The sequence below is a fragment of the Haematobia irritans genome, chromosome 4, assembly GCF_050003625.1.
Source record: "Haematobia irritans isolate KBUSLIRL chromosome 4, ASM5000362v1, whole genome shotgun sequence".
NCBI lineage: Eukaryota > Metazoa > Arthropoda > Insecta > Diptera > Muscidae > Haematobia > Haematobia irritans.
In genome coordinates, this window is record NC_134400.1 from 133,595,051 (window position 1) to 133,623,004 (window position 27,954).

The following is a 27,954-nucleotide window of genomic DNA, read 5'->3' on the forward strand; positions in this document are numbered from 1 at the left end:
CTTAGAGGCTCCGCAAGCCAAATCGGGAGATCGGTTTATATGGGGGCTATATATAATTATGGACCGATGTGGATCAATTTTTCCACGGTTGTTAGAGACCCTATACTAACACCGTGTACCAAATTTCAGCCGGATCGGATGAAATTTGCTTCTCTTAGAGGATCCGCAAGCCAAATTTGGGGGTCCGTTTATATAGGGGCTATACGTAAAAGTGGACCGATATGGCCCATTTGCAATACCATCCGACCTACATCAATAACAACTACGTGTGCCAAGTTTCAAGTCGATAGCTTGTTTCGTTCGGAAGTTAGCGTGATTTCAACAGACGGACGGACGGACATGCTCAGATCGACTCAGAATTTCACCACGAGCCGGAATATATATACTTTATGGGGTCTTAGAGCAATATTTCGATGTGTTACAAACGGAATGACAAAGTTAATATACCCCCATCCTATGGTGGAGGGTATAATAATAACCCAGCAAAAAAAGCGTCGCCAAAAAAGTAATGAAAATGTTCTTTTTGGATCCGGAAGTGGTGCAAAATTGACGCAGAAGCGATGAATTTAACATGGGCTTGTCATAGGACGGAAGTCCTCCATTTCAACAGCCGTTGCACTGAAATTGCATCACTTTTTTAGGTGTGATCCGAATTCAATGTTTTGGATGTAAATTAAAAAATTCTGTGATATTTTGTCAATTAAATAATTTTTATAATTTTTAATGGATTCTAACGCTTGTTGAAAACGTTTGAACTCAAATATATCAATTTTTTCAGATTGGATTTAGCAATTTTTCGACAAAATTTAAACGATTTGTACCATTTTATGAATTATTATTATTATTATTAGTTTATTTAAAATCATAATAAATTATGAAAATAAATACAAAAAAATGAAGGTAATAACAACTAAGGTTTTCGACCTAATTTTATGAATTCTTACTCTGTTTTTAACCTATTTGAAACAAAAAAAGTTAACACTACCCATTAAAAATATGAAAAAACCAAGTTATGAAAAATTGAATTAAAAGAACTTCCTGGGTAGTTAAAATAAAGAACATCATTGGAAGTGCATCTTCTGGAAGTGCTTTTAAAGTTGTGCCTTTGGAAGAACTTCCAATTTTTTTTTGCTGGGAAAGTTTGTACGTGTAATAGAATAATAGCTTCAGCAGAATTTATTTGTTTTTATTTGCAAAACAAAAATGTTTGCTGAAACAACATAAAAAATACACCTACCTTAGTTATAGCTTTTTTGACAACAATAAAATACCGTATTTTTATTATTTATAATATTTTTTATTGTTTTTCTTTTTCATCATCTTCTGTTTGTTTTGCGGTGTTCTTAAATATCTTAATATTTTTGTGTTCTATAATTTGTTTGTGGCTTTTTTTCATGTAATTTTTCACAGTTCACAACCTTACAAAAATGGAAAGAAAAAAACTTATTACATGCTGTTTGAATTCATTTCTAGATTTGATGCCAAATTAGTTCTTGCTATTCTTATGTCCTGGTGGAATAAGATGTGATATAATCCATTTGGAGATTATTACATATAGAACTTTTTCACACTAATAATACCAGCAAAATACTCTTTCTATATGTATATATATATAAATACATATATAGTTAGGTATATATTTGTTGGAAAATTTTAAATACGATTAGTTTTCACAAATTCGAATAAAACCAAGTTCGAAAAATTCAAACAGGATTGTGATTGTTAAATATTTTGGTAATTCTTGTGTGTTTGGTTTTTGTGTTTTTCCCCCTTTTATAACTGCCTTTGTAAATTTTATAAGATTTAAATGAAAATAAAATATTTAGGTTTGTTTAGTTATTTTGGGATTTTAATTGTGTTTATTTTCAATGTTGTGTTGTGTTAATCACCTTAAATGTAATGTGTTAGCGCCTGTATATTTGAAGGAGGGCAAAAAGAAGACTATGACATTATTCATAAAAAATAAGTGCTAATGTTTGTTTTTTGTTTTATTTTGTAATAGATTGTTACGTTTTATGAAATTTCTCACTGTGTATTTTTATTGTTATAAATTTATTATTTGATTTGGAGCTTGAATAGAAGCTCAACTCGTTCCTTTTTGGGAGGCATAGTTTTTCCATGAAATTTCACATATATATATATATTTTTATATGAAAATTTACATATAATTTTGGCACATTTTATATGTTTTAGTTGTATTTTTATACTTTGGGATGTTTTGTTGTTATTTATTTAAAAGAAAAACTACTTTGATACGTATGTTATAGAAAAGCAAATATGTAAAACTAAAACAACCAAGGGTTAAATTATTTCATTTAACGGCCATTTTCATGTAGCTCCGTTAGGCTTTAACTGCCAGTTAACAGAAAGTAAATTGCAAATATCTTCTCTCCAGTTAACTTTAACTGAAAAATTTTCGTCAGTTAAGTTCCTAACTGGCATATGGAATATATATGCAAGATGACAGCTTCGTCCATAATACGGTTTAAAAGTTGGTTAGTTAACGGAACACTAACGGAGCTTTATGAAAATGGGGGTAAGACATATAAGTGAATCAATGAAAAAAATTACAATTTATTTTCTTTAATTAGTTATATATTTTTCTTGGACTATTATTTATTAAATTTGTTATATTTATTTTAATAGTTTAACGGTGGATGTTGTTATTTCTTGTGTTTTATAATTTTTAAATAAAATTTTTTTCTTCTTCTTAACTAATTCAACTGATTTGTCAAAATAGCAGAGGTGTGAGTTGGTGTATGAGTGTGTATTTTTTGAGAATCTATTGTTATTTGGCTTATTACTTTTATTATTTTTTCTTTCAATGTTATAGAGCTCTAATTATATAGTTTGAGTTTAGATTTTAGAACCAATATCCAAATAAGTAATGAGAAACTGCATTTATATATTTGAGTATACAATACAGAAATAAATATCAAAAATGTTTATGTTAGCCTGATATCAACGAAGGCTGGTTTTTCGTCCAAATCAATTACTTTACATTAATTACAATTTTAAATGCGAGCTAATTGGATATGAAGATTAAGGAATTGGTATTATTATGCTATTGAAAAGAAAATGCCAGATACCCATCTTACAAGCCTGACTATACATACACGCAAAGAAAAAAAACGTTTGGAAAACGTGTACCGAAAACGATTTTCTTTTGTTAGAGTTTTTTGAATTGCTTCGAAAATTTTAAACTTTTATCGCCAAAAAAATTCGTTTGTCACAAAATTTTTATTTTTTAAACAAAAAAGTTATTTTTGAAACAACAACACAGTCCATTTCGTTTATATCAAACACTGTTCTTTTCTGACTTTAGGTCTTTAATAAGACACATTTTACAGTTCATAGTAAAAATTTAATAGTAGAATGTATTGTTAAACATTTTTTCGGAATCTTCCGACCATATCTGGAATATATGTAAAAAAAAAAACATTGGTCGAAGAAGGGATTGAACTCACGACCCTTGGCATGCAAGTCGGACGTAGCAACCACTGCTCCACGGTGCCCCACTAAATGTATTTTTCTGTTAAATAAAGTTTGTTTAATCGGCTCGTGGGCGCCGCAAGCTATGCTATGTAAATATAACTTATATGGGTAATTGTCTATTGATGACAACAACGGCTACATAGCTCAGTGGATAGTGTGTTGGCTTACAAATTGCAGGGTCCGCGGTTCGATTCTCCGTCCAGGCGAAAGGTAAAAAAAAAATTAAATTTTATAAAATCGTATAATTTCTTCTAAATTGTTTGTATTACAGAAAAAGGTGCTAAGAACTAAAAAACTTCGTGGAAGTGAGAAAGATGTGAGGGAAAATGCAATTAACCAGAAAATTTTTTTTTTGAGTTAGTCTTTATGAAATTGTTTTTACATCCTGGAAAAGAACAAACGTTTATCACAAAAAGTATATACTATTCTTCCAAATACATTTCCTTTCAGCGTAAAGCGAATGAGAAACGAACTTTGTTTGTCTAAAATGTCGTTTGGGAGGAAAGATTTTTTTTTGCGTGTAGTGAGAACTGTATTTAATTTCTACGTTATTATTTCAAACAAGTAAGTAAAGTAGAAAGTCGGGCGGGGCCGACTATATCATACCCTAAACCACCATTACAGAATTAGTAATCATAAGCATTTGTGGGGTAACATATAGGTCTGGGAGATAAACCGCAGTTGCATATTTAAGAAAATTAAGGGGTTCATGTCTATGGGTGCTTTGTGTCAATCTGACTATAGCTCATAGTCAATGTTGCCAGGGAAAATGTTCGGTTTACCCTACAAGGACAAAAAAAGTTCCCTACTTTCCTATACATTCCCAAACAATTTTCCCCTACTATATTTTTCTTTAAATTTAAAAAAATTTTACAAAACAAAAATGGTCCTAAGTACTTTATTATCTTAAAACATGAATATGCAACGTATATAACTTAGAATATAAATTTGTATGTCGACCACGGTTGCCACAGTTGGTAGAATTCTACCCAAATTAGTAATTTTTTTTGTTAAATCTTTATAAAAATAAAATTTTGAAAAAAGTTTCTATAAACAAATTTTTGTGAGAAATTTTTCTATAGAAATAAAATTTTGAGACAAATTTCACAGAAATAACATTTTGAGAAATTTTTTTTTTTTATAGAAATAATATTTTGAAAAAAATTTCTATAGAAATACAATTTTGACAAAATGTTCTATAGAAATAAAATGTTGACAAAATTTTCTACAGGAATAAAGTTTACCACACATTGTTATAGATTAAGCCTTGTCGGCTTCTAATTTCCTCCTCTAGAGCCACCAAAATGTAAAAATTATTACAAATTGTGTTGAGTGAAAATGTCCCTACATTGTGGTCCTAGCTAGGTCCTTACAAGACGCTAAATATTAGAAAAACCCTACATATAGGGAATTTCCCCTACTTCTAGCAACACTGGCTGTGTTGATATTGCGCCTACGGAGTTAGTATGCCACTAATATTGAGCCCAATATTACAAAAGAGAAAATCGTTAAATTAGTGTGGGTAATAAATACAAATTTGTAAAAATCGAGCAATATTCTTATGTAAGAGCTACAAGTACGTATAAGTACGATTGGCTAGTACATCAAAATTTGAAATTTGAGTAACATTGGTTAATAAATAAGAGTACTATGGCCAAATTTGGGAAAATCGAGCGATGCATATATATGGGAGCTATATCTAAATCTGAACCGATTTCGATGATGTTTTGCACATATAGTTAGTGCTATAGAAGACTACATTTAGCCAAATTTGGGTAAGATCGGTTGATAAATAAGGGTTTTATGGCCAAATTTAGAAAAATCGGGCGGTACATATATATGGGAGCTATAGCTAAATCTGAACCGATTTCGATGATTTTTTGCACATATAGTTAGTGCTATAGAAGATTATATTTAGCCAACATTGAGTAAGATCGGTTGATAAATAAAGGTTTTGTGGCCAAATTTGGGAAAACCGGGCGATACATATATATGAGAGCTATATCTAAATCTGAACCGATTTGCATGAAATTTTGCAGACCTGAAGGGCGATGGAAATGATTACCTTTTGCCAAATTTGGTGACGATCCGTTTGAAAAAAAGCGCAACGTGACCCCATTTGTCGAAATCGGGCGATACATATATATGGGAGCTATATCTAAATTTGATCCGATTTCTTCCAAATTCAATAGCGTTCGTCCTTGTGCCCAAAAAACTCCCTGTACCAAATTTCAACAAAATCGGTTAACAATTGCGACCGGAATCCTGTGAACAACAAATACATGGACAGACACCAAGCGCTAGATCGACTCAGGAGGTGATTCTGAGTCGATCGGTATATATTTTATGGGGTCTAAAATCAATATTTCTGGTAGGCACATTTTTTGGCCGATCAAACTTTTTATACCCTGACCACTATGTGGTTTAGGGTATAAAAAACACACTATGCTTCAACGTTGATGGTAATAATTTTATTGACATTTCAAAAATATATTCAAAGGAATTCGGCTGTGAGTACCAAACGAAAGTGCTGACTACTAAGTGACAGTTACAAAGGTTTTATAAGGTTGGTTGTGCCTATCGAATTCAATCAAAATTTTTCAAAAGAGAGACATTTAGTTTAGACAACTAATTGTCTTGAATTACAAACAACAAATGGTAGAAGGAACGCAACTGTGATTTGATTGTAAATGTAGAATTTTCGTTACAATAATCGATTTTCAACCTATCTGTTATCTGTGTGTGAATGTCAAATCTTTTTTTAGAGAACTAAATTAAAAATATTATGGATGTTATGCAACCAATTAACTAAAGGTCTGACAACTTTGTATGTTGATCCAGGTATACTTAGGCTGTTAGACGAACTTCTAACAAAGAGACGTATTTCAGCCACACTAGGACAAGCAAACATACAAAGGTATGTGAACAGAGGCACTCCCCAAAGAGGAGTTCTATCACCTCTTCTTTGGAATGTTGCTATAAACAACCTTATGGTTTCCCTAGAAAAAGAAAGGATAAAAGTGGTGGCATATGCAGATGATGTGGCGCTAGCAGTCAGGGGAAAATTCCCATCCACAATCATAGATATTATACAGAGAGCCCTCCGCATGACTGAGAAATGGGCGAAAGATAATGGTCTTGGGGTAAATCCTGCAAAGACAGAACTAGTCATGTATTGCAAAGATCGCAAAACTCCCACGGTTAGGTCCATTTCCTTAGGGGGTTTTTGAAATTCCCTTTGTTGAGTGTGCAAAATACCTTGGCGTTATTTTGGACAGGAAGCTGAACTTTAAGCTTAATATTGAAGAAAGGGCGAGGAAAGCAACTGTACTCGTGCAAAAAGGCAATAGGAAAAAAGTGGGGCCTAAAACCAAAAATTGTGCATTGGCTATACACGGCAGTGGTTAGACCTATAATTCTATATGGTGTTGAAGTCTGGTGGCCGGCACTTCACCAGCCGACAAATTTAGACAAGGTTCTGCGTATGGCGTGATTGTGTCTCTCAGGCGCATTCAGCAAGACATGAACAAATTCCCTTAATGCCATGCTGCATCTGTTGCCTTTAGACATCTTGGCCAAACAGTCAGCTGCAACAACGGCTGTGCGGTTGCGCGAGCTATCGCTGTGGTCGGAAAAAAGTTACGGTCACAGTTCGGTCCTCAAAATAATGCCAGATATGCCTAACGTAGTGGATTATACTTTGGCGACACCACTTTTCGACAAAAAGTTTGAAAATCTAATTCCCAACAGTGAGGCGTGGTGCACACAGGCCCCGGGGAATAAACGATGTATAGATTTCTACACTGATGGCTCCAAATTGGATGGACAAGTGGGTTTCGGAGTATATTCTAAAGATCTGGAACTTCGAATAGCGAAAAGATTACCTGATCACTGTAGTGTTTTTCAGGTTGAAATATTAGCAATAAGAGAGGTGGCGAATTGGCTGAGAACTAATGTTCCAAAAAATGTTGGCATTAATATATAGTCAGACAGTCAACCTTGCAATAAAATCCTTGGACTCTGTGTTCCTTGAACTCGAAAACGGCCATCGACTGCCGCAAATCTCTCAAAGAGATGGCTGAGCAGCACAATATTCACCGAATATGGGTGCCTGGCCATAGGAACATACCGGAGAACTGCGAAGCGAATGAGTTAGCGAGGCCAGGGACTACCTTACCTATTCCAGGGGGGAATCTGTTGGTATGCCCCTGGCTACCAGCAAGCTCATACTGCGTGAGAAGGCTGTTATGATGGCAAATGTTCGATGGGAGAATTGCAAGGGTTGTAAAGACACCAAGCAAATATGGTCCCATTTAAACTTAAACCGCACACTAGATATGCTAGAGTTCTCGAGACGTCAGATATCACTCCTGATATCTGCTGTAACGGGTCGCTGCCTGATAGGCGATTTTGCAAAAACTGTCATGATGCGGACGAAAAGGAATCAATTAAACACCTCTTGTGTGAGTGTCCTGCATTTTGTGTAAGGCGTAAGCAAATTGTAGGGGCATATAGCTTTAGATTACCGGCGGACCTGGAAAACGTTAACTTAAGCAGTCTGCTAATGTTTTTGGAACAATCTGATTGGTTCAACAGAAGAAGATAATCGAGAAGGTTCAGCGGTTAAAACTAAAAGTGAACATATGTAATAGGTACTTTTAGTTAATGTGGTATCACAATGGACTGAATAGTCTAAGTGGGCCTGAAACTTAATCGGGCCACTACTTTAACCTAACCTAACCTAACTATTGAAAAGATACCATGATAGACAGATTTGTATATATTGTGTCGGAAACAAAATTATTTTGAACTCGTCTAAAATCTTATAAAACAAAGAAAATACTTGCAACTTCTCATTAGTTCTTTAGGAATCAATTCTTCGAATTTAGAATAAGGTCAAATAAAAAATTTTTGATATTGTAATATTTTTCGATTTATTTTTTATCTTTTGAAACTCGTAAATAAATTTTAAAATATAATTTGTATGGGCGACAAACGTAAAAAGTACATAAAAAATAAACTTAAACGAATATTACAACAATTTGTAAAGAATTTTAAGAAGACAATAACTACAAACTACAATTTTATAATAAAGGGATTCTTCATAATTTTATGATAAAATTTAATTGTTTATTTTTAATTTGCTCAGTTTTATGTATTTTTATGTATTTTTGTGTATTTTTATGTTGTTCTTTGTCATTTATATATAAACGTTTTGTTCTTTACTTGTTTTTTTTTTTTTTAATTGATAAAAGCTACAATTAATTTGGCAATTGATGGGTTTGATTTGTTTTTTTTTTGTTGTTTGTTTGTTTACATAGTATTTTTCAGTTTTTTTTGTGCATTTATGTTTTTTTACTGACATTGGTTTGTTTAAAAATCGTAAAACTACTTACTTTGTTTGTATTTAATAACTAAAACAAATTATAACTTTTATTTTTTATAATGTATATATGTTGTATGTTTAAAGTAAATCAAACAATTTAAAAAATGTATATGAGGAAAACAAATGAAAAATTCATTAAAATTATTATTAAAATAAAACAAAAACCATTTAATGTTTTTGCAGTTATTTCTCTTGCATATAATGTAATTAAAATTAAACTTTGGCTTGGTTTTGTTTGTTGATTTTGTTTTTTTTTAATGACATTTTCTTTCAAATCAGTTTGAAAATACTTTATTTTGCTTATTTATTTATCATAAAAAAAAGAATAAATTCGATATACAAAACAAATATTTCATTGTGTGTTGTATTACTTTTGTTTTTGTTTTTATTGTTATTTTGCCTTTCTACATATAGAAATTTAAAATTTTCAATTTTATTTGCTTTTTTTCTTTTCTTTATACTGCTGCTAACAGGAAGATAAGGAGGACGTTTATTTATTCGATTTTGGTTTATAAATCTTTAAGACTAATTTGTATTTATTACTATGAGCATTAAGGTAAATTTTTATTTTAAAATTACAAAAAAAAAAAAAATTGAGAATGTGGTAGAACCAAGAATATAAAAAATAAAATGAGTATAATGATCAGACATTGACCAAAGCTTGAGTTTAAAATCGGGAATTTTTTTGAAAAATTAATTCTGATAGAGGAAAAAATAGATATGCTTATCGGTGTTTTAGCAACAATAACTACAGCAGATATTGATAACGAATGTCGTTTTTGTCTTTAAAGAATTTACGTTGATGATGAATTCAACTTTAATTGCCACAAAAAATATTGGAAACTTCTTTGGTCTATTGATTTCAACTAATTTTGATTCAATTAATTTTGTATCAAATTGAATTATTTTGTCCATCGAATCCCAAAATAGCAATTGATAAAAAATTCCATATTTGTATTTTGTTTTTGTTATTTCATGAAAATGTTCACCTAAATTATTCCGGATATAGGATGTCTAGGAATTTATAAAAGATTTTCTTTATGGAAAACAAAACAAAACTTCGATTTATTTGTAAATATCTACAAAAGAATCTGAAAGCAATTTTGGAAGCTTAAAAAAAAACACCAAAATAATTTTTTTATGGCAAATTTAGCTATTGAAAATCTTTTTTTTTTACTGAAATTAAGTTTTATTTCTTCTATCAGAATTTTATTACTTTTGCGTGTTTACAGTGGTGCAAATATAAACACAAATATATTCGGTCTAAAAGTCTCCATTTAAAATGTGTTAGAAAATAACCAGAAATTCATAGAAAATCCTGGAATCATGAATATCAATAAATTAATTAGTTAATTAGATTTCAATGCCCCAGAATCCGAACGGCAATAGATAGTTTATTGTAATGAAACAAAGATTTTGAAAATTACCTACCACTTAAAATTCTTCCTAATATGTTAAAATTTAGCTTTTGTTTTGTAAATTCAGCAATATGTTAATTTGAAAAGAAAATAATAATACATGAATATAATATTCTAAGCCTAGTTTTTGATTGAAATTTAAATATTTGCAATTGTTTTTATTTTTCTGTTTTGTTTTGTATGGGAAAAATTTCATTTGATGCTTTAACTTTTAAAAAGTGCTTAATTTTGCTTGATGCTGGATTAGGTTTAAGGTTACATAGTTCATGTTTTCTTTTCAATGTATACATACATACATACGATATAATAATATATGATATATATATACATTAAAAAAACAATTGCACAATAAACATACACACAATTTGAACATTGAAAAAACAAAAAAAAAATGATAACACACTTGGAGAAATATTTCTTTTCTTTTAATAGAGAAATAGAGAGAGAGAGAGAGTTGGGATGAGTTTGTTTGGTTTTTTTTTTGCAAAGAGAAGGGAATATTTTTCTATTTTGCTTGTGATTTAGTTTGATATCTTACTAGTACTATATTTATATTTATAATATTTATGGCTTTTAATTTATTTAAAATATATTTATAATAATAATAATAATAATTTGAGCATTAATATGTGCTTTCTTTGTTTTTTTGTTTTCATATAATAATCTCACATGTTGTTTGTATATTTAAAGTAGCTGTCTTATAGAAAATCGTATTTTTATAATATTATTTGTTTTTAGATATATATCTGATGGTTTTCTTCGAACACACTCTCATACAATACAATTTACGTTTTTCTTTAAAATTTCTCATAATCTTTTTTTTTTGTTTTTTTTTTTTTTTGCAAATTTGGAAAGAAAACCCAAAAGGATTAGGAAGATTTTTATTTAAATTGGACTTTTTTTCTTTGAAGAATTTGTTAAGATTTGTTTTTTACTTTATTTATTGTTGTTGATTTCTCTTTAAAAAATATAGTAGATTGCTTTTATGAATAAATTCTTGTTTCATGTAAGTGAAAATAAACCAAAACATTTGTGGGTTTTTCTCAAATACTTTTTTTTACAAATTAATTTAAAAAAAAATGTTCGTATTACGATTTGCAATAGCTTAAATATTTAGATAATAGTTTTAGTTTTTTTTATAATTTTGTTTTCATTACTTTGCAATTTTTTTAATGGATTCTTATTGTATATATCAAGGATATGTCTACGTTTTTCACTAAAATATTTTTGAGTGTGTGTGTGTGTGTTTCAAAAATTTCCTTTTTTAACTATTCTATCGTTTTATTAAAAATATAGTTTTAGCTGCCAATAATATAATATAGAAATAAAAACTAAAAAAATATAAAATTTTATAATAGAATTGCAAATATTCACGAGGAACTAAACGAAATATTAAAATGTAATAACAAATGAATTAAGCAATATCTTGCGACTGTTTATTAAATTCGATTAAAATATGACATTTGATCTTTAGTTTCAAATTTTAGATTGTTCGATAGTATTCGAATTAGGCAAAATCAATTTTTGAATTTTAGAAGAATAGAGTTTTCCTACTATTACATTAAAACAAAATCCACTGTCGACTTATTCAAATATTTGAAAATAATTATTGACATTGAGATTATAGAATTTTATAGAAATCTGGACTATAACCACTGGTGTAAACAAAAAAAAGTTTTATGCTTTTTGGTAATGGCATTGAAATTTCTATTTGGCCTCAAAATCCGGTTTTAGAACTTCCGTAAATTCCATATCAGGACTACGAAAATCCGATTAGTAGATTTTAAGATAACAACCTTCTTAGCATTTAAATGAAAAATTAATTTTCTACATTTTGGACTCTACCACTTAGAAAAAGTTGAAGAAACAATAAATAGTCTCTACAAAAATTTAAAAACATCGAAAATTTTCTATGATTTTGTAATTTTGAATATTCAATTGATTCCAGTTGTGCATTTACATATATTTTTTGGATTGTGTCAATGCAAACACGGAATCAATTGAAAAAAATTATAAATTATAAAATTTTAGAAATTAAATCAAAAAAATATCGAAAATCAATTTACTTTAATTTTAAAATTTAAATAATATTCAATTGATTACAGTTTTGCATTGATACATATATGCAAACCTGGAATCAAGTGAACATTTAAATTGGAACATTTTAAAAATTAATAATTTCGATATTTTAAATTTTTTGAAAAGACAATTTTTTGCTTCTTCAAAATTTTCATTTGCTAAAAATTGTCCAACTAAAATTATTATAACTGAACTTGAAAACTTTCTCACCTAAAAGCAGAATTGATTTCATTATTTAAAAATCCACTCATATTTTCATTGGATTGTCCAATTAAAATTATTATAACTGAACTTGAAAACTTTCTCACTTAAAAGAAGGCTTGATTTCATTATTTAAAAATCCACTCATATTTTCATTGGATCAATAAATATTTCAATTAACTTGGATGACATTGGTTTTTGCAATTGAATCAATTTCATGTAAAACTTTAGATCAAATATTTCGTAATTAAAGCCCAAAAAATTGGGTTTGAGTATAACTGCTAACTAAAATACCAAAATTTTATGGTGAACACTGGAAGCGTTATGAAAATCAATTAAAAAAAAATAATCTAGAACGAGTATTGTTCAAGTATTTTTGCTTAATTTTGTAAACTATTACTTTTAGTTTTGAGTATTATAATGTTCTAAATGAGTATTAATCAAAAATGTTCAAGGAAAATAATTTCGCCATGAAGTGGTGAAGAAAAAGTTTAATGGATGTAAAAATGATGATAAAAAATTAACTGCTAAAAAAATTCGTTGATAAGACAAATAGAGTATACAATAAAAAAAATAATAATTATAAAAATTATTATAAATAATTATGAATATCTAACTGATTAAATGAAAAAATCTTAGCATAAAATTAGGCTGCCAGTTTGTGTAAACATAATTAAAAATATATAAATGTTTGAAAATAAGCATTTTTTTCTCAAACTAATGGTTGAATAGAATTTTCTTGATAGAAAATATTTCTATATGATATTTGTAAATGTTTAAGCTCTGCGATTTCTTTTAAAACTACACTGCAAACAAATGAAATTGTTTTTTTTTTTGGTATATTGCCCAAAAATATGGTAGGATTTCTTCTCTGCTATTGTGTGTGAGAGAGAGAGAGAGAAATAGGTTTTTTTAAAAGAATTGCATACTACATTTCATCAAAATAGAAGCCCTACTATTTTGTGTTTATGTGAATTATTTCTTTTGGATTTTTGGTATAAATCTGTTATATATAAGATTACTTAATTATTAAATTAATATTTTTGTTTCTCCATGTATTCTTTAATTCTACAAATATTTACTGTAAACTGTATTTGCTGGACGACATTGAATTGGAACAAAACTACTCTCGATTTTTCTTATTATTTGCATTGTTTCTTAATATAATATAAATTAATTTTGTTGTCAGAGTGAGTGTTTTGCTATTATATCATAAATTTTGGTTTTTATATGTATTTTCACCATTTCTCTTGTGATGTTCTTTGTTTTATTTTTGATTCTCTCCTAAACCCGTAACACACAAGTTCCTTTGTGATGAATGCTGGATTTTTGTTGTGTTTTTTTTTTTTTCTTTTGAAGTTGCAGAAGTTTTCTTTGTTCAATGGTATCTGTTTTGTTCTTTTATGTTTTTTTTTTAACGTCTGCATCCGAATAACACTGATGAGTTGGGGTGAACAACGTTCTTTGAGCATTTTTTTGTTTTTACGATATATTTAATTACTATTACTTTTTTCAACATTTTTGTTTTCAACCGATAATATCTCATGAGCATTATGTGGGATATTTCAATACGTAAGCGCTTGAAATTAATATGGTGTAAAGCGATTGAATCCTCCGCGATACATGGTTGCCTGTAAAAGAAGAAGAACAGAGATAGTACAATTTTAAAGGCACACGAAATTTTAGATATATTTATAAAATTTAGAGTTTGGAGTAAATGAGAAATTATGGGAAAATAAACAAACTTTTACCTTTGTTATACATAAACCCAACTTTGTGAAAAACATAACAATAATTATCATAATTTTTTTCAAGACTATAAGCATTATTATTTACAGACAAAAAAATACCCCGTTCGTTTAAAATGTTGTTCCTAAAAAATACAACTCTTCTTTCAGTGTAGACAAATAAAATAAATCTGTAAATAAATGAGTTACCCGTGTAAAAATTGGTGGATCTAATTAGATATTGTCATATCTCAAAATTGGCCGCTTCAGATCTAGGCAGATGATATAGAATTAGATATAATTATATGTAATTCCATATATAGGGAGATCTGACACCAGATCTAATTACATATAGGGATATATATAATTATATCTAAAACATTAGATCTGGGCCAATTTTGAGATCTGATCAGATCTATTTCCATAGTAATTAGATATGACTAGATCTTACCATTTTTCGGATCTAATCATATCAAAATAGATCTCTCAATTTTTACTCGGGTATTCTTAAATCTTAAACTCATGGTCATTAGCCTCATTCTAGAAATTCCCACCCTGTAGTTACACAAATCTCATATTACACTAGTTTACAAAACAAAAAAAAAATATTTCTTGTACGAGAGCAGTTCGGAAAATTCTTAGCCTAGCACAAAAAGCGCAGTATAAACAGAAAAAAGTTAAGTGTTTTGGAAACGTCCATTAGATAGGGTCATGGCCTAAAGGAAAAAAAAACAGTTGATGCGGTCACCCCCCAGTTTTGTAGCATATTCGAAGACAATTTCAGAACACCAAAACTTTTTTTTCGTGCACCCTACGACTCCCCGAAATACAATTTATTGTGCTGTGTCGTCATTTGAAGTCCGATCGAAAAGAAACGCATATCGTTGTTCGTGGTTGATCAGGGGCTATATTTCGTGCATTGGTCATTTTTGACTCCGACGTCAAATTTGATTTTTAATTTTTTTTTATTTCGCTTCGTATACCCCTATGATGCCCATTTCTGATAACCATTATAAAGATCTTAACAGAATATGAAACTTTTGCTTTTGAAGTATTTACTTATATTCATAAACAAAAAAGTTACAGAGATTTTAAAAAGTCAATAGGTCACAAAAATATGGACAGACTTAAAAAATCATGTAGCGAAAGTGATTGTTAAAATTTTAAAACAGTAGGCTCTTAAATTGTTCTAGCTAAAACACATGCACTTTGCATAACGCAGAAAATGCCGTAGTGCAAACAACGAGTATGTATTCAGGGATGGAAAATGCAGTACTATAGTACTTTTTACAATACTTTTTCACACTGGTCAGTACCGTAGTACCCCCGCGAATGATTTAGTACCTTTTGTGTAGCCATTTTTCAGCCGATATCAGATATATAGTACAACAGTTTTGACAAAATATTTTAATATTTTAAGAAAGTCTTTAACAAACTTATTTGCTAATAGTCTTTTACAAATTTTTGTCAAAATTTTATTTCTATAGGAAATTTTGTCAAAATTTTATTTCTACAGGAAATTTTGTCAAAATTTTATTTCTATAGAAAATTTTGTCAAAATTTTATTTCTATAGAAAATTTTGTTAAAATTTTATTTCTATAAGAAATTTTGTCAAAATTTTATTTCTATAGGAAATTTTGTCAAAATTTTATTTCTATAGAAAATTTTGTCAAAATTTTATTTCTATAGAAAATTTTGTTAAAATTTTATTTCTATAAGAAATTTTGTCAAAATTTTATTTCTATAGAAAATTTTGTCAAAATTTTATTTCTATAGAAAATTTTGTTAAAATTTTATTTCTATAAGAAATTTTGTCAAAATTTTATTTCTATAGGAAATTTTGTCAAAATTTTATTTCTATAGAAAATTTTGTTAAAATTTTATTTCTATAGGAAATTTTGTCAAAATTTTATTTCTATATGAAATTTTGTCAAAATTTTATTTCTATAGGAAATTTTGTTAAAATTTTATTTCTATAGGAAATTTTGTCAAAATTTTATTTCTATAGGAAATTTTGTCAAAATTTTATTTCTATAGGAAATTTTGTCAAAATTTTATTTCTATAGGAAATTTTGTCAAAATTTTATTTCTATAGGAAATTTTGTCGACATTTTATTTATATAGAAAATTTTGTCAACATTTTTTCTATAGAAAATTTTGTCAAAATTTTATTTCTTTAGAACATTTTGTCAACATTTTATTTCTATAGAAAATTTTGTCAACATTTTATTTCTATAGAAAATTTTGTCAACATTTTATTTCTATAGAAAATTTTGTCAACATTTTTTTCTATAGAAAATTTTGTCAAAGTTTTATTTCTATAGAAAATTTTGTCAAAATTTTAATTCTATAGAAAATTTTGTCAAAATTTTATTTCCATAGGAAATTTTGTCAAATTTTTTTTTAATAGAAAATTTTGTCAAAATTTTATTTCTATAGAAAATTTTGTCAAAAATTTATTTTTATTTATCAAGAGAAAATTTATGTAGTACCATAAAGTAGAGCTGTGGCAGCCGCGATTACAATACTACGGTAGTCTTTGTGAGCGAATATAAGACTAAAAAAAGAAAATATTTAAAATTTAGGAGTTGGCAAACAAAATTTTCTTTTCTTTAAAATTCAATTTAAGGGAGCTCTTGACAATAATCTTCCAATGGAATTTTTATTAAAATTTAGTGAAATTTTGTCAAATTTTTTTTTTTTTTAATAGAAAATTTTGTCAAAATTTTATTTCTATAGAAAATTTTGTCAAAAATTTATTTTTATTTATCAAGAGAAAATTTATGTAGTACCATAAAGTAGAGCTGTGGCAGTCGCGATTACAATACTACGGTAGTCTTTGTGAGCGAATATAAGACTAAAAAAAGAAAATATTTAAAATTTAGGAGTTGGAAAACAGAATTTTATTTTCTTTAAAATTCAATTTAAGGGAGCTCTTGACAATAATCTTCCAATGGAATTTTTATTAAAATTTTGTGAAAAATACTTTTTCGCTCAAAAAAGTACCTTTTTTGTACTTTCTTAAAAATTGTATTTTCCATCCCTGGTATGTATACAAAGGTACCGTTAGAAATTTACAGATAAACAGGTTTTGTTTTCTAAATGCCTTATAAATTAACTTCGTAGATGTGAATAACGATGTGCATGTGGTTTCGATCGGACATCATGACAACACAGCAAAAACTATTTGGTGGTGTGTAGGGTGACCTATTGACTTTTTAAAATCTCTGTAACTTTTTTGTTTATGAATATAAGTAAATACTTCAAAAGCAAAAGTTTCATATTTTGTTATGATCTTTATAATGGTTATCAGAAATGGGCTCATAGGGGTATACGAAGCGAAATAAAAAATTTAAAATCAAATTTGACGTCGGAGTAAAAAATGACCAATGGCCAAAATATATCCCCCGATCAACCACAAACAACGATATGCATTTCTTTTCGATCGGACTTCAAATGACGACACAGCACAATAAATTGTATTTCGGGAGGTCGTAGGGTGCACGAAAAAAAAGTTTTGGTGTTCTGAAATTCGAATATGCTACAAAACTGGGGGGTGAGCGCATCAACTTTTTTTCGTGACCCTATCTAACGTCCATGTCTGTTATGAACACATGTTAAATTTTGTTTCGATCTGGCAACTCCTTCATATAGAAACAGGTGTTCAAAAAAGACGCAGCCACAATTTTTTTAAAATGGAAAAATTAGAAATGCTTGCTGTCATTAAATATTTACATAAAAAAGGGACAAGAAATTCATAATGATATGGTGAATGTGTTAGATGAAAGTGCTCCTTCATATGCAACAGTAAAAAATTGGGTTGCTGAATTTAAACGTGATCGTACAAGCAATGAAGATGAACCACGTAGTGGACGTCCAAAAACAGCAACAACAACAGAAATTGTAGCCAAAATGCATGATATGGTATTAAATGATCGACGAATAAAAGTACGTGAAATTGCTAATATCATGGGCATATCAAATGATCGAGTTCATTTAATTTTGCATGAAGAACTACAGATGAAAAAGCTTTCTGCAAGATGGGTGCCGCATTTGTTAACAGTCGATCAAAAACGCATAAGAATGAACATTTCTCAAGCTTGTTTGGATCGTTTTAAGCGAAATAAAATGGATTTTAAGCGTCGTTTCATAACTGTTGATGAGACACGGATCCACCACTATACTCCCGAGACAAAAGAACAATCCAAACAATGGACTAAAGCAGGAGGAAGTGCCCCAAAGAAGCCAAAAACAATTCAACCGGCTGGTAAGGTTATGGCAACGGTTTTTTTGGGACTTCAAAGGTATTTTATTGATTGACTATCTGCAAAAGGGTAAAACAATAAATTCAGAGTACTATTGCAACCTTTTGGATCAATTAAATGTTCAAATTCGAAAATAATTTTTCATCAAGACAACGCACCAGCGCACAAGAGTGTTTTAACAATGGCTAAATTCAACGAATTAAAGTACGAGTTGCTTGACCACCCACCTTACTTGTTCCCAAATCTAAAAAAATCCTTGCTGGCAAGCGTTTTACCTCAAATGAAGATGCAATAACAGTTGTAACCACTATTTTGAAGACCTTGAGGAAAACTATTTTAATCAAAGGGATAGATTAGCTAGAAAAGCGTTGGACTAAGTGTACTGATGTTTCAGGAGATTATATTGAAAAATAAAAATACTTTTGAAAAACTAACTATTCTCTTTCATTGATAGGCTAAGAAGTTTCCGAACCGACCTCATACCTAGATGAAAGGCAACTTTTCTTATGTATTTTGAGCTGCTGAATTCAAAAAAAAAAAAAAAATAAAAAAAATTATGGAACAGTTTTTGAGATATCCCGTTATTTTTAGATTTTCGCTCTTTTTTCACTAAACAATCTATATCTCGAGTTAGAAATGTCCTATTATAACTTTGTTGGTACGTTTTTCTTCTAGTTGGTGGGAATCACATTAGACAATTGAAGAAAAAATGGAAGCATTCGACAAAGAAAAAAATCGATCTTTCTCTAAGATACCACTGACACCCTTGGCAGTATTTTGATTTCCCACCTGTGTCTTCGTTTTGTCTTTTCGTTTTTCTGATCAGGAACATGCAACATGTTTGTAGCAAGCATGTTATTTTCTTGGACATTCGGTATCTGATTTCGACAACCATTTTATGTTTGGTAAGAAAACAGCATATTTCCAAAAATAACATTTGGCTCTAGAAGGTAATCATATTCCTTCTCAGCGTGCCATGTCCTTCGTCATCATTATTTAGAACTTTTATAACTTCTTCCATGTATACCGGTGGGGTTTCTTTTCTGAGGAACGAAATTTAAGAAAACCGAAGTTTTCTTTTGGCGCAAAAAATTTTTTCTTGGCTAAAATTTTGTTTCGGAGGAAAGTATTTTTTCTTTCAGAGTACCTGACAAATTGTTAAAGAGTCTCAACCTCATACTGATTAAGTATATGGACCTATCTTGGATCACATTTTCATTTCTTTTTTAAAATGTTCCTTAATTTATGTAAAAAAATCATAACTTACCCCATATCCGGGCACTGGTCCAATGCCATGTCCTAAATAAGGATCTGCATATTCACGAGCGTAACTGGGCGTTTGCAAAAAATATAAAAAATAAATTGGCATAATTAATAAAAAATCAAGGGTTTTGCGTTTGACGTCTTAACAGGTACATATTATAGTCGCTAGGTTAGTTCTTCAGTATTGATGATGATAATTGGTTAATTTCATTAATGAGTTATTTCACAATAGGTAGTTTGTTTAATTTCGTTCACGCGATTAGTCAAAATTATTAAGTTTCGTTAAATCTTTGCAAAAGTCTTCAAGTAAATCTTTTAAAAGTTCGGTTTTTCTTATCTTGCTTTTGCTATAAATAAATAAAAATTTAAAAAATAATAAATAAAAATATTAGTAAATGAAACAAAAAAGAAAAATTAAATTTTCGATAAAAAAACAAAAAAATAAATTGTAAATAAAGCCATATTGAGTAAAAATCAAAATCATATGTGGCATGAATAAAGAAGAATGGTTAATATAAGAATAATAATTTGTGGTCCTATCAGTCAGAATCAATATAATAATAACAGGTGTGATAAAAAGAAATACATAATTTTTCCAATATCTCGTAATCGGATTCTAGTCGGTGTTATACAAATAACATTCCGTATCCCAGCAAAAAAAAAAAATTGGAAGTTATTCCGCATACATTTCTTTTAAAGTGCGATGCCGTCCCTTAGGACAAGTCCACAAACATTTCTTTTAAAGCGCATCCCGGGATCCCCTATCGATTTGTTTTACTTCCCATGCAATCCTTTTGGACAAGTCTTAGATAGTACGGAATTAGGCCATTGTAAGTGAAAATTTAAGTTTTGGACAATTAAATTCATCCCCGCTGGGATATGAACCTGTGCCGTTAGACTTTTTCACTTCCATGGAAGTTGTTTTAAGAAGGTTTTGCAAATTACGATAATTTTTAATTTTTTGTTGATTTTTAATGGAAAAAATATATTTATACAAAAATATATGCCGAAGCAAAAAAAAAAAAAAAACGATGTATAAAAAAAAAATATATATATTTAATAAAAAAATATCCCGATTTGAATCAGCGTTCTTTATTTTTTCATTCATAATAATAAAGAACATCTGAGGAAGTAGTTAGAATGTCATGGCGTGGTGTCATATTAGGTTCATGTCACAAACATTTGAATAGACGTTTTGATGTATCGTGTTCAATAGCGTTTATGGCTGAGTGTGCTAAGGCGTTCTGTTATGGTGCCAACAGACCCAGGTTCAACCCCCGGTGGAAGCGAATAAGTTTTTCAATTTGTAAAAATTAGATAATAAGAAAATAGAAGTGTAACAAAAACAAAAAAAAAATAGTGATAAAAATAAAAAGTGAAATTGAAGAAAAAAATTAGTTTTTTTTTTTTTTTTTTTTTTAATTTCTTCATCCAAACGAACTTCCAAGGTACAACTTCTAAAGCAATGCAAAGGATCCAAAAATGAAGAACTTCCATCCTATGACAAGCCCATGTAAAATCTATTGGACATTATCTACGTTTGCACAACTTCCGGATCACAAATCGGGAATCCAAACTACATTTTTGGAAGCTTTTTTTTTTGCTGGGGTACTAAAACAGTTTTTCTGTAGGTTTTGTGATGGATTGATTCCATTGTTTTTCCTCAAAACATGGGCACTAGCAGAGAGTAAATACCTTGTACAGTGTGGCTGATATGTATTGTAACCATATTCAGATTGCTTTCATTTCTAAACTGCTTCTGCTGATAGCTTTCGTTTTAATTGTAGAGAAGCATTTTGATCTTTTGAATTTAGAAATAAAATTATTCGTGATGAAATTCAAGCATCATAATGTGATTTCTTTATATTTGGCTGGAAAACCATAAGTAACCATTTAAATGTGAATATATTCTTTGTTACTTGTACCATTGTTCGTTACACAAAAAAAAATCTGATTTAATTACGAAATTAATTGATCCAATTAATTTTTTAATTAGAATTCGTTCAATCAAGAAAATCACAGAATTAAATAGAATTAAACATAAGTTCGGACAGGCCGAACTTCTACTGAAGACTGTCACCCACAATCGAATTACTTGGGTTGCGGTAACACTTGCCGATGGCAAGGTATTTTAAAACTTCGCCTTCTAAATTGCAAGGTAGTCCATACGTGGTATATATTAAACTAAAAAAGGCCGATTAAATACGTATATTTATAACAAAGTTTCACAAAATTTTTATAGAAATAAAATTATGACAAAATTTTCTATAGAAGTAAAATTTGGACAAAATTTTCTATAGAAATAAAATTTTGACAAATTTTTCTATAGAAATAAAATTTTGACAAAATTTTTTATAAAAAAAAATTTACAAAATTTTCTATAGAAATAAAATGTTGACAAAATTTTCTATAGAACAAAAATGTTGACAAAATTTTCTATAGAAATAAAATGTTGACAAAATTTTTCTATAGAACAAAAATGTTGACAAAATTTTCTATAGAAATAAAATTTTGACAAAATTTTCGATTGAACATAAATTTTGACAAAATTTTCTATAGAAATAAAATTTTGACAAAATTTTCTATAGAAATAAAATGCTGACAAAATTTTCTATAGAACAAAAATAATGACAGAAAATCTATTGAAATAAAATTTTGACAAAATTTTCTATAGAACAAAAATGTTGACAAAATTTTCTATAGAAATAAAATTTTGACAAAATTTTCTATAGAACAAAAATGTTGACAAAATTTTCTATAGAAATAAAATTTTGACAAAATTTTCTATAGAACAAAAATGTTGACAAAATTTTCTATAGAAATAAAATTTTTACAAAATTTTCTATAGAACAAAAATTTTGACAAAATTTTCTATAGAAATAAAATTTTGGTAGATTATTTTTGGCTCGATTGGCAACCATGATTATGAACCGATATGGACCAATTTTTGTGTGATTGGGGATCGGCTATATATAACTATAGACCTATATGGACCAATTTTGGCATCGTTATTAGCGGCAATATACTAACACCACGTTCCAAATTTCAACCGGATCGGCTGAATTGTGCTCCTCCAAAAGGCTCCTGAGGACAAATCTGGGGATCGGCTCATATGGGGGCTATATATAATTATGAACCGATATGGACCAATTGTTGCATGTTTGTTACAGACCATATACTAAGACCACGTACCAAATTTCAACTGGATCGGATGAATTTTGTTCCTGCAAGAGGCTCCGGAGGTCATATATAATTATGGACCGATTTGGACCAATTTTTGCACAGTTGTTAGAGACCATATACTTACACCATGTACCAAATTTAATCCGGATTCTCTTAGAGGCTCCGCAAGCCATATCTGGGGATCGGTTTATAGTGGGGCTATATATAATTATGGACCTATGTGGACCAAGTTTTGCATGTTTGTTAAAGACCATATACTAGCACTATGTACCAAATTTCAGCCGGATCGGATAAAATTTGCTTCTCTTAGAGGCTCCGCAAGCCAAATCTGGGGATCGGTTCACATGGGGGCTATATATAATTATGGACCGATATGGACCAATTGTTGCATGGTTGTTACAGACCATATACTAAGACCACGTACCAAATTTCATCCGGATCGGATGAATTTTGCTCCTCCAAGAGGCTCCGCAAGCCAAATCTGAGCGTCGGTTTATATGGGGGCTATACGTAAAGTGGTCCGATATGGCCCATTTTCAATACCATGCGACCTACATCAATAACAACTTTTTGTGCCGAGTTTCAAGTCGATACCTTGTTTCGTTCGGATGTTAGCGTGATTTCAACAGACGGACGGACATGTTTAGATCAGAGAATGAAGCCGACCCATTTTTGTCGGCGGCGGCTAACACTAAATTCTTGACTACGGCGGCGGCGGCTTGACTGCTAAGTCGATAAAAAATTGTCTGTTCGGCGGCGCAAAATTATCTATTATAAAATCAATTTGAAGTTTTCCGAATTGTAATGAGACCAATCTTACAATCAAATTTACATTTCATTCAAATTTTTTGAGCTAAATTTTTGTAAAACTATTATAGCAACTTGATACTAATTGATTAAACGTGGAAAGTTCAAAATTTTGGCAAAAACTATAACAAATATTATTAATTTTTCTGATATAAATCAATATTTTAGATTAATTGGCGGCTAAATTTTAGTCGAGATGAGTCGACATATTCGGCGGCGGCGTCGACTGCTAAAAACGGGTCGGCGACGGCTAAAATCGGCGGCGCGACTCGGCGGCTTCATTCTCTGGTTTAGATCGACTCAGAATTTCACCACGACCCAGAATATATATACTTCATGGGGTCTTAGAGCAATATTTCGATGTGTTACAAATGGAGTGACAAAGCCAATATACCCCTATGGTGGAGGGTATAAAAATGTACTTAATTAAAAATTAATTGATTACTTCCGGCACTTTCTATTAATTTTTTAATTGGTTCAATTTAATTTAGTTTGGTCGAAAAATTCAATTAATTTTTTAATTGAGGCTATTGATTATTTATTATATTATTGTTTATTTGTTTATAACAATTTTTTAATTTAGATAATATAATTTTCCTGCCATTTAATACGAGTTTAACTTTCTTATGCATTTTCCGGTTATAATTATAGTCGGATTTTTCTTTAGCCAAGGAAAGTAATTATTTCGGAATAAAATTTTTTATTATTCTTTTTTTGGGAATTTTTTTATTTAATTAAAATGTTAATTGGGATACTTAATATTTTAATTGAAGTTGTAAACATTTTCAATCATTTCCTTAATTGATTTTATTTTTTAATTTGATTAAAAAGTTAATGGTATCAGTTCATTGTTTAATTGATTACGTTGTCAACTTCAATCAACTTGTTAATTGGAAATATTTTCGATATATGTTTTCCTGTGAACCGTGATACTGACAGTGTTGCATCGCGTTCAAAAAAACGGTAATAGCATCAGAAATTATTCGAAAAGTGAATGCCAGATTTAATCGAAATGAAGGACGCAGTGGTAGAAAATTAGCTCGTGTGATGAACACATCGCGAGAACGGATGCAAAACATATTGAAAAATTAGATTGGACTAAAGTCTTTAAAGTTCCAAACATAGCAAGTGCACCGATGGACAAAAAAAAAGTGAGACTGCAAAGAGCCAAGGAGTTGCTTTGCTTGCACGAAAGTACTCAGATACCGGATTTGGTTTCAAAGAGGTCAGCTGGAAATTTAAAACTTCGATAGGCCACCAGAACTCAAGCGCCGGGGTCAAAATAAATGCTCAATATTATCGGGGAAAAGGTCCTGAACACAGTATGAAGACCTGCGCAGACAAAAATTTCGGCACCAACAGGACTCAGCACCCTCGCATCCAGCACGTCTCAACCATGAATGGCTTAAAAGGTAGGCTCCCCGTTTCATTGCCACCACACAATGGATACCAAAATCTTCGAATCTCACTCCTGTTGACTTTTGAGCCTGAAGCATATTGGAGAGTAAAGTTGGCAGTAAAAAATACCAAAGTGTCGATCATATCAAAAAGGCCGGGAATGAGCCAAAATACCACAGAGCCACTTCCGTGCAGCGTGTGATGGCTTTTTCGTATGTTTGAAAACCACACAGAAAAAAATTCACGAAATTTCTTCCAATTAACAACAAATTTCAATTTAACAAATTTTTTAATTAATTAATCCAATTAATTGACTTTCAAATAATTTTTTAATTGACACTATCAATTCTGCGTTTTGTGCATAATTCGTGCCAAAGGTAGCCAATTCGAACAAATCTAAACTAATTATAAAATGTGATGTTACTTGCGACATTTTTTGATTTTGAACAATAAAATTAAAAACAAGTATATATGGCCGTAAGTTCGGCCAGGCCGAATCTTATGTAGCCTCCACCATGGATTGCGTAGAAACTTCTACGAAAGACTGTCATCAACAATCGAATTACTTGGGTTGTGGTATCTTAAATGGTTTTAAATTGTGAGTTAGTCCATACGTGGTATATATTAGACAAAAAAGGTATGTGTAGGTAAGTCTACAAATACTTACGAATCAATATGGACTTTTTCACGGTACGTAGGGAGCCAGAATTGAAATAAGGGGGTCGCCTATATGGGGGCTATATACAATTATGAACTTGATATGGACCAATTTTTGTGTGATTGGGGATCTATTTATCTGAGGGCTATATATAACTATAGACCGATATGGACCTAGTTAGGCATGGTTGTTAACGGTCATATACTAGTACAATGTACCATATTTCAACTGACTCGGATGAAATTTGCTCCTCCAAGAGGCTCCAAAACCAAATCTGGGATCGGTTTATATGGGGCCTATATATGATTATGGACTGATTTGGACCAATTTTTGCATGGTTGTTAAAGACCATATACTATCACCACGTACTAAATTTCAACCAGATCGGATGAATTTTGCTTTTCCAAAAGGCACCGGAGGTCAAATCTGGGGATCGGTTTATATGGGGGCTATATATAATTATAGACTGATAAACAATTCCTGCATGGTTGTTGGATACCATATACTAACATCACGTACCAAATTTCAACCGAAATCGGATGAATTGTGCTCTTCGAAGGGGCTCCGGAGGTCAAATCTGGGGATCGGTTTATGTGGGGGCTATATATAATTATGGACCGATTTCGACCAATTTTTGCATGGGTGTTTGAGGCCATATATTTACACCATGTACCAAATATCAACTGAATCAGATGAATTTTGGTCTTCCAAGAGGCTCCGGAGTTCAAATCTGGTGATCGGTTTATATGGGGGCTATATATAATTATTGACCGATGTGGACCAATTTTTGCATGGTCAGTAGAGACCATATACTAACTCCATGTACCAAATTTCAGCCGGATCGGATGAAATTTGCTTCTCTTGGAGGCTCCGAAAGCCAAATCGGGGGATCGATTTATATGGGGGCTATATATAATTATGGACCGATGCGGACCAATTTTTGCATGGTTGTTAGAGACCATATACTAACAACATGTACCAAATTTCAGCCTGATCGGATGAAATTTGCTTCTCTTAGAGGGTCTGCAAGCCAAATTTGGGGGTCCGTTTATATGGAGGCTATACGTAAAAGTGGACCGATATGGCCCATTTGCAATACCATCCGACCTACATCAATAACAACTACTTGTGTCAAGTTTCAAGTCGATAGCTTGTTTCGTTCGGTAGTTAGCGTGATTTCAACAGACGGACGGACGGACGGACATGCTCAGATCGACTCAGAATTTCACCACGACCCAGAATATATATACTTTATGGGGTCTTAGAGCAATATTTCGATGTGTTACAAACGGAATGACAAAGTTAATATACCCCCATCCTATGTTGGAGGGTATAATAAAATGAAAATATATAGCACTTTACTTTGTTGCCTTACATATCAGTCACTCTGTAAATGTTTAAAACAAAATAACACTTTCTATTAGTTTTAATATTTATATCCACGCCAAAAAACCAAAAAAAGGCAAAACAATTTATCCTTTCTCAAACGCAATATCGCACCATCGAATTTCTCTTTTGCTATAAAAATAATTTCTCTAAAGAAAAACTGTTACTCGTTGGAGATAAATGTGACATTGGTTGCCATGAATTAAATTTTGTCCTTAACCAAAAAATGAATTACCACAAAAGGAAACCCATAAGTCTAAAATTTCGTTTCAGAGAGAAATACTATGTGTTTATACATTACAAATATTTGTTAAAGCTTATTATAGTTTTTTTTTAATTTGTTACTTTTAATCATCCAATTTTAGACTTACCCCGCAACGGTGGCATAACCAGCCAATGCCGGTTGAGCTGCAGCGGCAGCAGCTGCTCCATAAGCTGCCCTAGTTGCCACAGCTGTATAAGTGGTAGCGGCTGTAGCATATGCCTGTTGAGCCTGTGACAAAGGTGTCTTTAACAGAGGAGCAGCAGCCTGTAAAATGTGCAATAGAAATATTGATTAGTACAAATGTTTCTGTGAGCCACTGTATCAATGAAGAATAGTTAAACAAAGCGAACGGCAGAGTTTTTGGTAAAAGAAAAAAAGTTGGGGAGGTGAGTTTTCATTTCGGTATATTTCTGATATTAGTG

The 27,954-nt window shown here is 30.4% G+C and overlaps 1 protein-coding gene across 12 annotated transcripts in view; it reads right to left on the reverse strand.

Annotated features, from left to right (window-relative positions):
- Nucleotides 1-1,275: 1,275 nt before the first annotated feature.
- The window catches only part of Rbfox1 (RNA-binding Fox protein 1), a 714,540-nt gene continuing 687,861 nt past the window's right edge, over nt 1,276-27,954 (reverse strand). For 11 of the 12 annotated variants that reach the window (XM_075308554.1, XM_075308553.1, XM_075308547.1 and 8 more), the window contains 3 exons: nt 27,639-27,796; nt 19,840-19,903; nt 1,276-14,210 (listed from right to left, as the gene is read on the reverse strand). In XM_075308554.1, the coding sequence (XP_075164669.1) occupies nt 14,166-14,210; nt 19,840-19,903; nt 27,639-27,796 (267 nt within the window). In that variant the 3' untranslated portion in view covers nt 1,276-14,165. Of the gene's footprint in view, nt 14,211-19,839; nt 19,904-27,638; nt 27,797-27,954 lie in introns of those variants that run through there. The other variant, XM_075308555.1, reaches the window with a different exon arrangement.